The 14,850-nt window shown below is 45.6% G+C and overlaps 1 protein-coding gene across 2 annotated transcripts; it reads left to right on the top strand.

The window, feature by feature from the left end:
• The first annotated feature begins 295 nt into the window (after window positions 1-295).
• Window positions 296-14,707, top strand: lamc2 (laminin, gamma 2). Of its 2 annotated transcripts, XM_064338382.1 has the most exons (23): window positions 296-686; window positions 3,335-3,505; window positions 4,279-4,399; window positions 4,730-4,827; window positions 5,011-5,142; window positions 5,652-5,841; window positions 6,107-6,219; window positions 6,486-6,701; window positions 7,040-7,130; window positions 7,197-7,216; window positions 7,347-7,580; window positions 7,836-7,972; window positions 8,180-8,336; window positions 8,805-9,010; window positions 9,309-9,388; window positions 10,502-10,639; window positions 10,973-11,117; window positions 11,423-11,569; window positions 12,103-12,217; window positions 12,374-12,570; window positions 12,831-12,989; window positions 13,360-13,459; window positions 13,642-14,707. In XM_064338382.1, the coding sequence occupies exons 1-23, from the start codon at window positions 602-604 to the stop codon at window positions 13,893-13,895; spliced, it is 3,306 nt and encodes a 1,101-aa protein (XP_064194452.1). In that variant the 5' UTR covers window positions 296-601; the 3' UTR covers window positions 13,896-14,707. The 2 variants fall into 2 exon arrangements, with proteins under 2 accessions (XP_064194452.1, XP_064194451.1); XM_064338381.1 differs by having other exon boundaries at window positions 7,040-7,216.
• Window positions 14,708-14,850: the final 143 nt, after the last annotated feature.

The raw sequence follows: 14,850 nt of genomic DNA on the forward strand, positions 1-14,850 counted from the left end.
TTAAAATGAGCCTTCTATGCATTCTCAACTTTTTTTTTCTTTTTAACTATTATTTAATTTTTCACTTTTATTTTTTGGTCAACGAGGTTTATTTATATATTAGGGAACTTCAAAAGGTTCCTAACATCTGCACTTTTTCAATCTAAAGAGCTCCACGCTGATTCGGTAGCATAAGGTAACCATGTTAAAATTCTTGCCCTCCAGGGGCAAATAAAGCGGTTTGCCAATTATGTCCCTCCCCAGCAGTCATTGAGGCAGACCTTTTCTTTTTAATGCGAGGAAGTATTACTTTATTAAGTGATTTCGGCAGACAGCGCTTCCTGAACGCTGGCGGGCAGGGTTCGGCTCTTAATCACACGTGAGTAAATGCGCGATATGAGAAATGCGTAGTGTATGTGTCAAGTGTTAGTCACGCAGGAGAACATATAAGCAGCAAGGTGTCAAACAGGCGGGGCATCAGGTGAACCCGAAAGCAACCAGGACTATAACTGGACTAAAGAACAGGACCTGAGTTTATTTACTCCAAAGATTGTTTGATATTAACTGCTTCTTTTAAACTGCTGGACGGTTATCATATTTATTATTTCGAAGGCATATTCTCATGAACATGTGGACTCCACGGATATATCTGTGTGGAATTTCTATGTTATGGCTTTTCTCCGTTGAGGCTACATATCGATTTGACGGTGAGTTCCTGGTTTTTAATTCGTGAAATTTAGGCTATTGCGCGTAACATATAAAAAGTATTCACACTCCAGTGTTAATTAAACTCTTAACAGAGTATGAGTCCAGTGGAGACCAAATGTACTCTGTAAGAGTCGAAACATTTTACTGTGTAGCACCTGAAGCTAAAACGCAAACTGATTAAAACGATGAAAATAGTAAATAAATTTTTATTTTTGTATTTTTTTTGTTTGTTACTGTAGCCTTCCTGACTGCCTCGTGGGGCACACTCACGACATGGTACACATGCGGGCACAATGAAATATATTATTTCAACTGCTAATTTGAAGTAATAATGTATCCATTTCATAAACACAAAATTCAACTTCGTCATTTCCATTGTAAAGTAGTTTACTTGTAAAATTGTTTGTTTTTAAGACGTCCTGTACCCTCGTAGCTATTTTAAATGTCGCATTTAATGACGAAAGACTTAAATATTCTTATACTTGTATGTAACCAATGTTTGAGGAGTAATTAATACTAATCGTAGGTGGTCAAAGAATGACAGATCCGTACTTGCATCAGCATCCAAGCTTAGTCAGAAGTTGCCAACTTGTACTACCCCTGTTGAATTCATTTTGCTAGCGAGTCGTGTAAATTAAGTAACACCTTTATATGCACAGAATAGAATGCGTCCTATTGGATTCTAATTTAGCCTACTTTTTGCTTTAAATATTAACCACGTACTTTGGGTACTATCTGAGGTCAATGGTATCAGTGTTTATTTAGAGGGCGCGGCTTAAAGTTTGGTTAGAACACAGAATAATGGAGATAGGCTATACATCGAGATAAAAACAACACAGGGCTATAAACAGTAATTTCTGCCCCGTGGGTAACCAGTGGGTAACCAGTGGAGATGGCACAGTTCTCCTATCAGCATGATGTCTGAATGGCGGACACTTTGTCTGATATTCTGAAGTATATGTGTGTGCCGAATCACCGCCAAATCCACAGGCATGCCATTACTTCATTGTACTCTCCTGCATTGTATCCAGTCACTGTTGATTGATTCACCTTTTATGGGGTTTTTAGATAAGACGGAAACGCAGAGCAGTGAAATGTGTCTGAAGAAAGCCGTTTGCAGTCTTTGTCTCCACATGCCCCACGGGCCTGTTTTGTTCCAAATCAAAACTCTTTCCATTACTCAATTGGATCATCGCTTGGCATATTTACACTATGCGTGTTGCAGCTGTTCACTTAAAGAGCCAAGGTGGGGCTCGTTTAAACCAAACTCCATTTCACCTCAAAATCCCTAAGTAGTATTAGCATGCATTTATAATTTTTTATGGAGTATTATATTGTGATTTTAGAGCGTTGCACACATACGCACACACACCGTACTCAAATAGTAAATCGCATCATTGACTGGTGCGAGGACAGATAATTACAGAAAAGGAGCATTCCATACCCTGATGGAATCCAGTATGTGCGGCAACTTGGTCTGAGTGTACTCTTATACATCAGTTCAGAATGAGAAAGGTGAATTATGACCAATTGTGACTAACTGCTGCTCTATACTTTTCAGAATTGTTTTGGGAGATAGAGCACTTTGTTAAAAAAAAAAAAAAAAATACATTATAGAATAAGATGTTCAGTAAAGTTCAACGCCTGTGCAATTCCACAAAACCTACAGTATGAATGTGAAGCAAGAATATGTTATTGATGGGACCTTAAAGTTACAATGCACTGAAATAAAGACCTGTGCATGTTGTGACAGTTGTGAGTGCATGTTTTGTCAGGTGTGCATTGTTATTGGTAGAATCAGAAACCAAATATGTACAAATAGCGGACTGCCTGCAGACTGCAGTAATAGTTACGATACTCTGACAGTGCTGAGGATCTGAGCATGCCCGAAAATGGACCCGACTGTTTCCAGTGTTGTGTTCAGGGAATGGAACGTGCTCTTACATTATCATGCCCAAAGAGAAATGAATCTTGTGGAAAGTTATAATTGCTCGCTATCACACAACATGAATGGACAATGTTTCAAACAGAGACAGAGGTTTTACTAAAAAGAGAAATAAAAGCTGGGTCTTCAGGACTGTGAAAGCTGTTAGTGCAGCCTTAGTCAAAAATCTCTGGGGGACTGACTCCCAAGTTCTTCACAAAAAATCTTCTTCAGACTCAGGGGGCAATAGAGAAGTTTAAATCCTTAAAAGCAGTAGAGGACACTGCCATTGGTGTTTTTTTTCACAAGCCCTTAGCTTGATATCATTTTTAGCCATTTTTGGTATTATTACAGTGACATTTTGGTGTCACTCAGCAGCTTTACAATAAATAAAGCAAAACATATAACATTAGCATTTAATAATGTAATATTAATGCACTGTATGTGTACATGCATGCACGTATATTTTGTTTTGATCCTTGTATTGTAACTGTGAAACACTTTGGAGTAATGTATTGGCTATTTAAATAATAATAATAATAATAATAATCCAGGTGAGCAAAGTGAGATTTTTATTATAAACTATATATTTGCTATTTGTTCACAAACTGCACTAATCTGCATGTTCATAAACCCGACAGTTGGCCAGGTCGAGTGTACATATTAGGTGACCTTTCCACTGGTCAACCAAGACCTCATGTCTTCATTCGGCTTGTGTTGCAGCGAGCTGTGAGTGCAATGGGAGGTCGCAGTACTGCGCTGTGGACGCACAAGGCTTACACTGTGTGAACTGCCAGGGGAACACAGAGGGGCGACAGTGTGAAAGATGCAAGGAGGGCTTTTACCACCAGAGGGCGGGAGAGAGCTGCCTTCCCTGCAGCTGCAGCCCGGCAGGTGAGTTCAACACGTGGCTCAGTGGGAGCATTCCTGTTCTTTAGCAGTCCTCAGTGTTCAGGACAGCCACAAACGCAGTGGAAACCCAGCTACTCTGTCACTATGCTGCACTTTTAGAAACGCAGTGTATAGAACACTGACATGTGATTGGACAGTGCAGTATGCAGGATTCTGCCAAATGATTATGAGCAGAGAATGTCCCAAGATATTGTCTTTATATTTATTTCCAGGAGCAACAGATTAACACTTGCCATTTTCCTTTATCAATAAAGCAAGGCTATTCATAAAAATTCATATTAGAAATCACTGGTTAGGTTTATTTGATCAATAGAACGGGCACTTTCTGTCAGTGATTACATTTACCCTTGAAACTGGTCTCAAAGCAATAATAACGCTCGATGTTTACATTTCTTTAACCTGCTCATGTCTCACTAGGACAACAGCTGTTCATTTACATCTCTTTTAAATTACTTTCATGGTACTCATCCCTGTTTTTGAGGGAATTACTTTCGACTGATGAAGTGTTGTTAAGATTAAAGGTAATGATCCGACCAGGAAATTGGAGAGCTTTGTGGAAAGGTTTTATAGGTCCTTAGAAAAGAAAATGTGGCCTCTGAGAATCAGGCCAGTCATAATGCCAACAGCAATACTACAGAGTCCAAAGAAAAGAATAATTCTACAATAATGTTATTGGCCTTTTGTTTTATGTTTTTGGTAACTGAGCCGTGCGCTGTGTTTAAAGTAGCTGACGGCAAGCCTCTCTCTGAGCGCAGGTTCGGTTGGTGACGGCTGTGACAGCCGGGGACGCTGCACGTGTAAAGCAGGCGTCCAGGGGGACAAGTGTGACCGCTGCCCGAGTGGAGCACCCCTCACCGAGGATGGCTGCGCCCAGAGGTGAGAATGACCCCACCACCTACCCCCCCCCCACTGACCCCACCCACCCCAATTACCCCTCACCCCCCACTGACCCCACCCACCCCAATTACCCCTCACCCCACTGACCCCACCCACCCCAATTACCCCTCCCCCCACTGACCCCACCCACCCCAATTACCCCTCCCCCCCACTGACCCCACCCACCCCAATTACCCCTCCCTCCCCACTGACCCCACCCACCCCAATGCCCACTCCTCCTGTGTGCATCTAGCAGAGCTGAATCTCTAGAAATGAGATTGTTTCTGTCTCTAGCTGCTCTGTAGAAATGGAATTGTTTCTCTCACACAGCAATGACCAGACTGAATGCTTTTGCTATGGACACACCACTGATTGCAGCATGGCAAAGGGCTACTCCATCCACAACATCTCCTCCACCTTCAGCAAGGGTAACTAAACTCGTCCTCCCCATCCACATCTCTCACACACAATCAGCCCCACACCCTACACCTCACACACACAGCCTTCCCCGAACTGAACATTACGATGGATGGCATCTGCTGAATGAAGGGTTGTGTGCTCTGATTGGCCCAGGTGTTCGGATCTGTGTTATGACTGGTCGTTTTTTTCAGGGGATGAGGGATGGACAGCTGCAGAAGCCAATGGTGTGATTCCTCCTCACCTTCACTTCCAGTGGTCCCCCTGGCACAGTGACCTCGAGGTCATCTCCAAGGAGGGTGTGCCTGTGTACCTGTTTGCTCCAGGTAAGCCACAAGGTCAAATACTCTCTGCTATAAACTGGAAACAGGTGCTTTACCTATTGTGCTGGTAAAGACCATGACAAGAATCATTGTAAGATTCTAAACCTCAAACACAACCCAGGACCAGCTTAGAAAGCAGGTATGACACCCCGCCAAATTACGCCTTGGCAGGGCGGCATGCCCCATACCTATACAGCACCGAGAGTTTGGCATACAAAATACAAATGCAATACCCAATACATATGCAATACAAAATAAAATTATTATACGAAATACGCATACAATACAAAACTCAAATACAATACCCAATACACATGCAATACAAAATACAAGTATAATACCCGATAGACACAATACCAAATGCACATACAATGTCATTGCTAAGGGCACGCATAGCGTGCTGTGAAAATGCACAGAAGGCAGTGTTGGCAGTGACTAGAGCAGATTGGAAGACTGGTCCCCCTCGTGTACTGTGTAACCCATCCTCTTTTCTCCCTCTCCCGTCCCCATAGCTGCTTTTTTGGGGAATCAGGTGTTGAGCTACAGGCAGACCCTGTCTTTCTCCTTGCGACTGGACCGGGGCGTGCGCCGACCTTCCACGTCTGACGTGGTGCTGGAGGGGGCGGGGCTGAGGGTCTCCGCTTCCCTGGGCAACCTGCGGACTGTACTTCCTGCTGGCCAGAGTACCACCTATACCTTCAGGTACTGCTACCAAGGCCAATTACACCTTCTGGCAGTGCACCAAACACACCTATACCTTCTGATTCTGTATCAAACTCACCTATACCTTTAGGTACTTTACACTGGAGTTTTTTTTTACACCTCAACACAGGAGTATGCAGTGTTGCACACTTAGTTGATCTCTGTAGACTAGACAAACAGGATAGAATGATTAATGATATCCCATCTCTCCCTCTCTCTCTCTCTCTCTCTCTCTCTCTTTCTCTCTCTCTCTCTCTCTCTGTAGACTGGATGAACAGGCAGGCTCTAAGTGGCAGCCCCAGCTGAGCAGCCTGCAATTCCAGAAGCTTCTTCAGAACCTCACAGCCATCAAGATCCGTGGCACTTTTGGAGAAAATGGTGAGCTGGGATATTTAAGGGCCTGATTAATTTTCCCTGTGAAATCCAGAGTAGTCTTCTATGGAGTCCTCCACCACTTAGGGTCAGCAATTACTATGTAACTAACTAAATAATTGATTTCTTAGCCAAAAAAAATGTCTGATGTAACGCATTGTTAGGAAGAAAAGGGAAGGATTTCATGCTTAAGGTGACTGGCACACCTATTTCAAATGATTAATTCTTCAGTCACTTTATTGTCCCTCTATCTTAACTCTTGTGTCCCTCAGGCCGTGGTTACCTGGACAACGTGCATCTAGTGTCAGCTCGTCTAGGTCCTGGTGCCTCCGCAGGATGGGTAGGGAACTGCACCTGTCCCAAGGGTTACGAGGGACAGTTCTGCGAGCGCTGTGCCATGGGGTACACCAGACAGAGCCCTGCCCATGACTCCTACAGCCCCTGTCAACCTTGCCTGTGTCCGGGGGGCAGCTGTGACCCCGAAACAGGTGAGCTCGAATTTCACCAGGAAAACCGTGAAGCGTACCCTCACAGCTGTACGCAGTCTGGCACATGACATCACAAACGTATGCATGTGCTCACAGTCTGTCTGACACGTAACCTCACAGTCTGGCACATGATCTCACAGCCTTACACATAACCTCACAGTCTGACACATGACGTCATAGACTTACGCATGATCTCACCGTCCAGCACGTGACCTCACAGACTTGCACATGACCTCACCCCCGTACACGTAGATTCACAGCCCGATACATACTTTCTGCTCCACTGCTGTGCTGTGAAAGACTGTATTTCGAGTGTGTGTGTGTGTGTTGTGTCGCAGGTGACTGTTACTCAGGTGATGAGAATTCTGCGGCCAAGTCCTGCCCCTCTGGATCTTACCCCGACCCTGCACAGCTGCACGTCTGCATTACCTGCCCCTGCCCCCAGGGGGCGAGCTGTTCAGTGACACCAGGGTCGCTGGAGGTCAAATGTGACAGCTGCTTGCCTGGAGTCACAGGTGAGTGTGTGTGAGACCTGCTTGCCATGAGAGTCTGGGCATTTAAGAAGCTGCAATAGAGGATAATAATACTAGATGAAAATAATTGATAACAATCATTGATGAACTTTTACACCCACTTTTCTTGCAGGGCCACAGTGCAATATTTGTGAGGATGGTTTCTACGGTGACCCCCAGGGGGAGTATGGGCCACGCCGAGCGTGTCAGCGTTGCAGGTGCGGGGGACCCTTGGACTCTAATGTTGTCGTCAAGTGTGACCGCGTGACCGGGTTCTGTTCCGAGTGCCTGAACCACAGCACTGGTTTCTTCTGTGACCTCTGTCAGGAGGGCTTCTACCGTACTGACCCCGCCCACATTTGCAAACGTAAGCTCCACCCCCTACCCCACCCAAAAACAGCTTCCAGCCTACATGCCCCACTCAAACACAGTCTATCTGCCCCACCCTCCACAGCTTATCTTCTCTATCTGCCCCAACCTGCACAAATTGTCCGGTCTGTCTGCCCCACTCTGCACAAATTGCCCAGTCTATGTGCCCCACATGCATTGAATCCTGTAGATGAATGGTGTTCTCACGGCGTAACGTCAGCTAACACTGTCCCCCACTGTTTCCCACTCACAGCGTGCAACTGTAACGCGCAGGGTTCCTTGTTCAAAACGTGCAGCGACAGCGGTCAGTGTACGTGCAAAGAGGGCTCGGAGGGGCTCAGCTGTGACCGCTCTTCCTGTCCGGGCTGCTTTGACCAAGTCAAGACCCAGGTGAGCCATGAAGTTTGCTGTAAAAGAGTGAAACCGCGTACCTGCGTGTGTTTTCAACTGTTTTGCTAATTTGCTCATACAAACCTTGGGAAAGGCTAGTGTGAGCTGATACCCAATGCGTGTACAGGTATGTTTATGTGTTGTTGTGTTTTATTGGTGGAGGCTATGTTTTCTGTGTTCTGACGGAGGCGATGCTGTGTTCTGCAGGTGGAGGCGTACCGGCTCAGGCTGAAGGAGATGGAGGCCTTGTTCACGGGGATAGAGAGCGGCAAGGTGCCCGTGACTGACTCTAAGGTGGAGAGCACGCTCAAGAACGCCGAGCTGCTGGTGGCTGACCTGCAGAAGAGCGCTGACAAGCTCTCAGGCAAGTGACTGTGCTTTAAAAACATCCAGTTAAAAACAACAGTTCGGTCACTCTTACAGAGCTCAGTCCTATAGATATCAGTCTCCCTTACAGAGCTCACGCATATAGATATAGACCTCAGTCCCTCATTGATATCAGTCACTCTTAAAGACCTCAGTCCTCCATAGATATCAGTCACTCTTCAAGAGTTCAGTGACTCTTATAAAGCTCAGTCGCTCTTTCAATGCTTTTTCAGTCCTGCTTGCTGACTGTTCTGGCTGTTCTCTTTCGTTTTTAACGGTCTTACATCGCCCTCTAGTGACCATGCAACTCTATTTCACTGGGCTTTTGCTCTGACAGTGTGATCTGTAAATGACAGTACTGCACATGCAGCTGCTAGCATAATTAACATCATATGCATCTATTCCACTGTACTGTAATGTGTCCCTTATGTATCTTCTCATTGCTGCTGTGCTGTGTTTTGCTCAGACATGGAGAGTCACCTGAAGGGACTGGTGACGGACATAAGCAAAAGGCTGTCCGATGAAGACAAAAACCTCCGGTCTGTCTCCGACACTGTGGACAGCATCAAAGAGCAGGACCAGAGCTTCCAGAAACAGCTATCCGGCGTCCGGGGCATAATCGCCGACATCCGCGACAAACTAAGCGCCGCCAAGCGGGAACTCAGACTGGTGGTGAGTTTTCACCGCTCTCGTCCCCCTGTGTACACAGTATGAGTCACGGCTGTCTTTTCACTGGAGATGAGAAGTAGCTCCAGTTAAAACAGCCTGCAGCTGATGCAGAGGTGCTGGTGTGAGTGCAAAGAAAGATGCATTAACTATTATAGCAGTGTTAATGGGTCTCACACCTTAGGTTGTTCCTGTTTACATAAATCCGCAGTCTGTGTATTATTGGAATACGAATAATGATTTGATTCAGAAGTCTTTTTATCATCATGTGCTAACAGTACCCCTGTAATGGGTCATGTTTTAGGATTTGCCCTTGGGTGATTCGAGCGGGAGCAGCCACGCCCTCTCCGGCCTGGTGGACAAGGCCTTATCGTTGGCCGACACGTGAGTGAAGAGTCTGCCCGTGCACTTTGACGCTTTCTTTCATCAGAGAACGAGAGCATCCCTCTCTGTGCACTTTTCTATCCCTGGAGAAAGAGGGGATGGCACTGCTGTAATCTTCACTGTTTACGGGCCACTGTGGGAAATGGGTAACAGTAAAGGAGCACGGTGGCTGCTGGATAGCTCATTAAATCTTGACGGTCCTGTTGCTGTTGGTGACCTTGTAAGGAGGTGCATGATTGGTCGTTGCACTGCTGTGGGAGGGAGAATAATGGTGACAATGGCTGGAAGTGTGCTCTTCTGATTGCTCAGCTCAGCAGTCAGTCTGCAGCAGGTGACTTGCAGCAGGCAGTCTGCAGGAGGTAACTTGCAGCAGGTAGTCTGCAGGAGGTTTGATTGTGTGTGTGTGTGTGCATTTGTGTGTCTGTGTCTCTGTGTGTTGGATTAGAGATGCTGGAGAACGATATATTGATGTGTGTGTGTGTGTTGAATTGGAGATGAAGATTGATATATTGTTGTGTGTGAACTGGACTGGAGATAGTGAGTGATATAAAGATGTGTGTGTGCTGGATTGGAGATGGAGATTGATTTATAGATGTGTGTGTGTGTGTGTGTGTGTGTGTGTGTTGGATTGGAGGTGGTCATTGATATATTGATGTGTGTGTGTGTGTTGAATTGGAGATGAAGATTGATATATTGTTGTGTGTGAACTGGACTGGAGATAGTGAGTGATATAAAGATGTGTGTGTGCTGGATTGGAGATGGAGATTGATTTATAGATGTGTGTGTGTGTGTGTGTGTGTTGGATTGGAGGTGGTCATTGATATATTGATGTGTGTGAGTGTTTAATTGGAGATGGAGATTGATATATTGTTGTGTGTGAACTGGATTGGAGATAGTGAGTGATATAAAGATGTGTGTGTGCTGGATTGGAGATGGAAATTGATTTATAGATGTGTGTGTGTGTGTGTGTGTGTGTGTGTTGGATTGGAGGTGGCCACTGATATATTGATGTGTGTGTGTGCGCTGGATTGGAGGTGGTCACTGATATATTGATGTGTGTGTGTGCGTTGGATTGGAGGTGGTCACTGATATATTAATGTGTGTGCATTGCAGGCACCAGGGAGAAGCCAAGAAGGTGGAGGGGATCGCCAAAACCGCTCTGAGTGAGGCGGAGAAGGCCCTCGCCCTCATGCGCTCCGCCATCTCAGGGGAAAACAAGGTCACCGAGCTCATCAGTGACCTGAAAACCAAGTGAGACCCTCTCCTACCTGGAGATCAAACCATTCCTCACCGTCTGCTGATGTGCCTTTTACACCAACCATCATTTTTATATGAATTTTACACCAGCCATCATTTTTATATGAGTTCAACACCCGCCATCATTATTATCACCTTTATTACAGTCCACGCTCATTATACATTTTACAGCCTTCCTCATATTCATCTCTGTAATGCTACACAAAATGGTGGCACTGAGGTCCTGTAAAACCTCCCATTGCTGCCCATCTCACCCAAGCCTGTAACTGCAAAAGAGCCAACATTTTTGCCAACCATTCGTGGGAGTAACCGTGCTGTCCTCGGCAGATTTGACCTGAGTTCCGCGCGGGTGAAGGCCTTGGAGGACCAGGCTAAGCGAGTGAGCTCCTCGGCGACCGAGGAGAGCCGCGTGGCAGCCGACGCCCTGAAGCAGATCGCCTCACTGGCGAAGAACCTTCCCGACCCTCTCAAGGTGAAGGACAGACCGCAGTGTACTCTGATCAATTGTAAATATTATATTAAACAGTTCTGTACACTGCGTGTTTGTGTGTGTGCGCGTGTGCGTGTGCATGTGCATATGTGTGTGCGTGTGCGTGTGTGTGCATGTGTGTATGTGTGCGCGTGTGCATCTGTGTGTGCGTGTACATGTGCATATGTGTGTGCGTGTGTGTGCATGTGTGTGTATGTGATGTGTGTGTGTGTGCATCTGTGTGTGCGTGTACATGTTCGTATGTGTTAGTGAGGTGCATTGAAGTCACAGTGCTGCTGTTCTTACAGGAGATGAACAGCGTGGCTGCAGAGCTGGATGCTCTTAGAGGCAGTGCTGAGAAGAACCTGACCAACTTGCTGGAGCTCAAGACAGGCGTTCAGGCAGATCAGTCCCAGGTGGAGGACCTGCTGGCTAAGGGAAAAAAAGCCCAGGAGGTGAGTTCTGCTTTTACATTCTATTGCCTGATCTTACCAGATCCTACCGGTTCTTACCTGCTCCTACTTGATCCTACCTGATTCTGCCTGGTTCTACCTGAGTCTACCTGCTCCTACCTGCTCCAACCTGCTCCTACCTACTCCTACATGCGCCCACCTACTCCTGCCTGCTCTTACCTGCTCCTACCTGATTTTGCCTGAATCCACCTGACCTGCTCCTAGCATTTCCTGCAAGGCTAAATTGCTCTTCTGACTTTATGCTCAAATCTTCATTATGTACATCATTAATCAGTTGTTTTTTCCTTTACGAAGATATTAGAACATGTATACCTATTTGATTTTAAGTTTCTCAAAGAGTATGAAGAACCTAAAATCAAATACATACAAATGTTCTAAATGTTCTAATACTCTTTGAGAGTAAAGAACCTAAAATCAAAGATACAAATGTTCTAATTTAGATCAATGTTTTTGATTAGTCATCACAGGGAGATGGTATAATTAAGTTGAAGTAATGCTTATGACTGTCTCCATAGAAACAAGATCTGCTCCTTGCACGAGTGAACGCTGCTAAGGCCGATGTCGATGAGTCACTGAAGGACATCAACACAAACATGGACGAGCTGGATCAAGTCCTGAACATGCTCAAAGGTACAGGAGCAAAGCCCTGGTTCAGCAGCCACGCCTCTCTGAACGGCGCAGAGTCCGCCACTTCCTGTCGGCGGGCGCGTCTGTGCCCATCGCTGTTTTGTGACCTTGCCACCGCTGTTATCGTTATGCTAACCTGCGCCATTGTGTGATCTGAAGGGTTCGATGAGCAGATTGACGCAAACAAGGCCTTGGCAGATGAGGCCATTGGCAAGCTCCCGGCGATCAATGCCACCATCCAGCAAGCCGTGGGCAAGAACTCTCAGACCCAGGGCATCCTCGACGGCGTGGCTGGAGGCTACAACCAGGCCCTGGAGACCGTCAGCAAGCTGACTGATGCTCTGGAAGGGATGAAGGTGTGCTTATTAACACATGGACCTAGTGACAACGTGGATTCAGCCATACAGTATACTAGGGCTTATAGGGTTCATATTCCCGACTGTAACAGTACTGTAGAGATTATATTTCCAGCTGTAACAGTGCTGTAGGGATTATATTCCCAGCTGTAATAGTGTGCTGTAGGGATTATATTCCCGGCTGTACCAGTGCTGTAGGGATTCCCCATGTGGAGACTGGTGATAGAGTGTTGAATGTGCTTGTGTTTCTGTGTCTGCAGGTGGTGCCCGACACTTTGACAGCGTCCAACGCTTTGCTGAAGGATACCACCACATTCACAGATAACCTGAAGGGTCTGAAGGATCAGGCTTTGGCCACGATGGGGCGGCTGACGGCCGAGAAGGACGATGCTGACCGTCAGAACGAGAAAGCGAAGGAGGTCTGCGTTGTTGCATTATTCCAGTACAGCCACTGAGACAGTAGAACTGTCCCTGAGGCATTACATCATGTGAACACAATCCTTAGGCCTCGTTCACCCACTAAAACACATTAGGCTTCAATTAGAATGTCACATTTACCCTGAACTGGAGCAACACAAACAAGCAGTCGTTTGTATTTGTGTATGAAACAGCCAGTGAGACTTATTTCCAAACAGTGGCAGGGGCAGGTGTCTCCAAATTGCTATTTGCATGTTTTGAATATTGTAATCTGTGTTGAAGTACTGTGCTGTACTGAAGAGGACGCAGTGGAACAGCGGTACAGGACTAATGGCTGCTCCTCTAAAATGCCGAATATTCACTGTCTCCCAGGTTTCAGCCGATGCTACGGATGTGTACCACAATGCCAAGAACACCAAAGACGCCGTGGGGAATACCATGCTAGCCATAAATAACCTCCTGGGCTTGTTTGGTAGGTCTAAACTGACTACTCTAGTGTGTTAGCATACAACATGTAGCCTGGCTTTAAACAGACTACTCTAATGCGTCACTGTATAGCATGTAGCCTGGCTCTAAACACACTACTCCGGTGTGTCACTGTATAACATGTAGCTGGACTCTAAATGGACTCTTCTTATGCGTCTCTGTGTGCAGGTCAGCCAGGAAGTGTTGATGAGAGCAGGCTGAAGGAGCTGGAGAAATCGATGGCGGATATCCGCAACACAGTCACTAAGCAGCTGAAGCCACAGCTGCAGGAGCTGGGAGAGAAGGAGGCCAGGCAGAGGGGGCTGATCTCCCAAATGGACGGCGACATCGACCGCATCCTGGAGGACATCAAGAACCTGGAAGAAATCTACGCCACTATCCCCAACGCCTGCTTCAACCTGCTGCCTGTGGAGAGGCCCTAAGGCCCTGAGGACCGACCCACCCCCAAACTGCTCAATTTACTCTAACATACCCTAATGATGACCACAGACTCATCCCCAGACTACTGTAAGCAGCCTAACCCTAACCACAGACCCATCCCAAACTACCGTACTTCAAGAGACCCTCACCACTCAACCTCTCTGCAGATCAGAGTTAGCACACCAAGGGCATGAGATTTAGCTGTTTCAATTACTCTGAGTTCAGCCATTTTTAATGACAGTCTAGGCCCACATAAATGTCTGTATCCGGCTAACCTCATCTTGCCCTTAAAGCCGACTGTTTACTTGTCAGCAGTGTTCTGACGATATTAAATATATATCATATAAACTTCTGTGGCTTTGACAGCACATCTGGGAATTTTACCCAAAGTCCAGTTGTATGCCTTATTTATTTATTGAGCACAGTATTCATGTACAGCAAATTTGTACTTTCAAGATTACACGTTGTGTGACTATCTGCCAAATAAATCTGTGTTTTAGTTGGCTACTGCTTCTACATCCTGTATGAGTTTGTTTGTCACTTCCCAAAAATGGCATTATTCACCTGGCTGTAAAAATGTTATTTAGAAAAAAATGTTAGGTTTAGAGAACCCATGCACTGTGTAGAAATGCGACCAAAATGTTTGACATTTCTTTGATATTTCTTTTATTTTGTCTGTGAATATATTTAACCATTAAGAGTGTAAAAAGCATTCTAGCCTATTTATTGTTTTTTTGTACCTGTGTTTTGTTCTGTTTTTTTGCTAATGTGGAGATGCATTTCTTAAATGTATAATAAAATCTGACAATGATCATCTGTATATCAGGTTGACTTCTGTAAGTAGAACCAGGGGGTTTTGGTAGAAATTAGTCCGAGGTACATTTCACACTGTTATCTCTTCTATAATTCTTATATTCCGGTTTTCTAATATACTCAAATATTCCGATTTTTATTCTA

This window comes from Anguilla rostrata, chromosome 6 (genome assembly GCF_018555375.3).
Source record: "Anguilla rostrata isolate EN2019 chromosome 6, ASM1855537v3, whole genome shotgun sequence".
In the NCBI taxonomy this organism is placed as follows: Eukaryota; Metazoa; Chordata; class Actinopteri; order Anguilliformes; family Anguillidae; genus Anguilla; species Anguilla rostrata.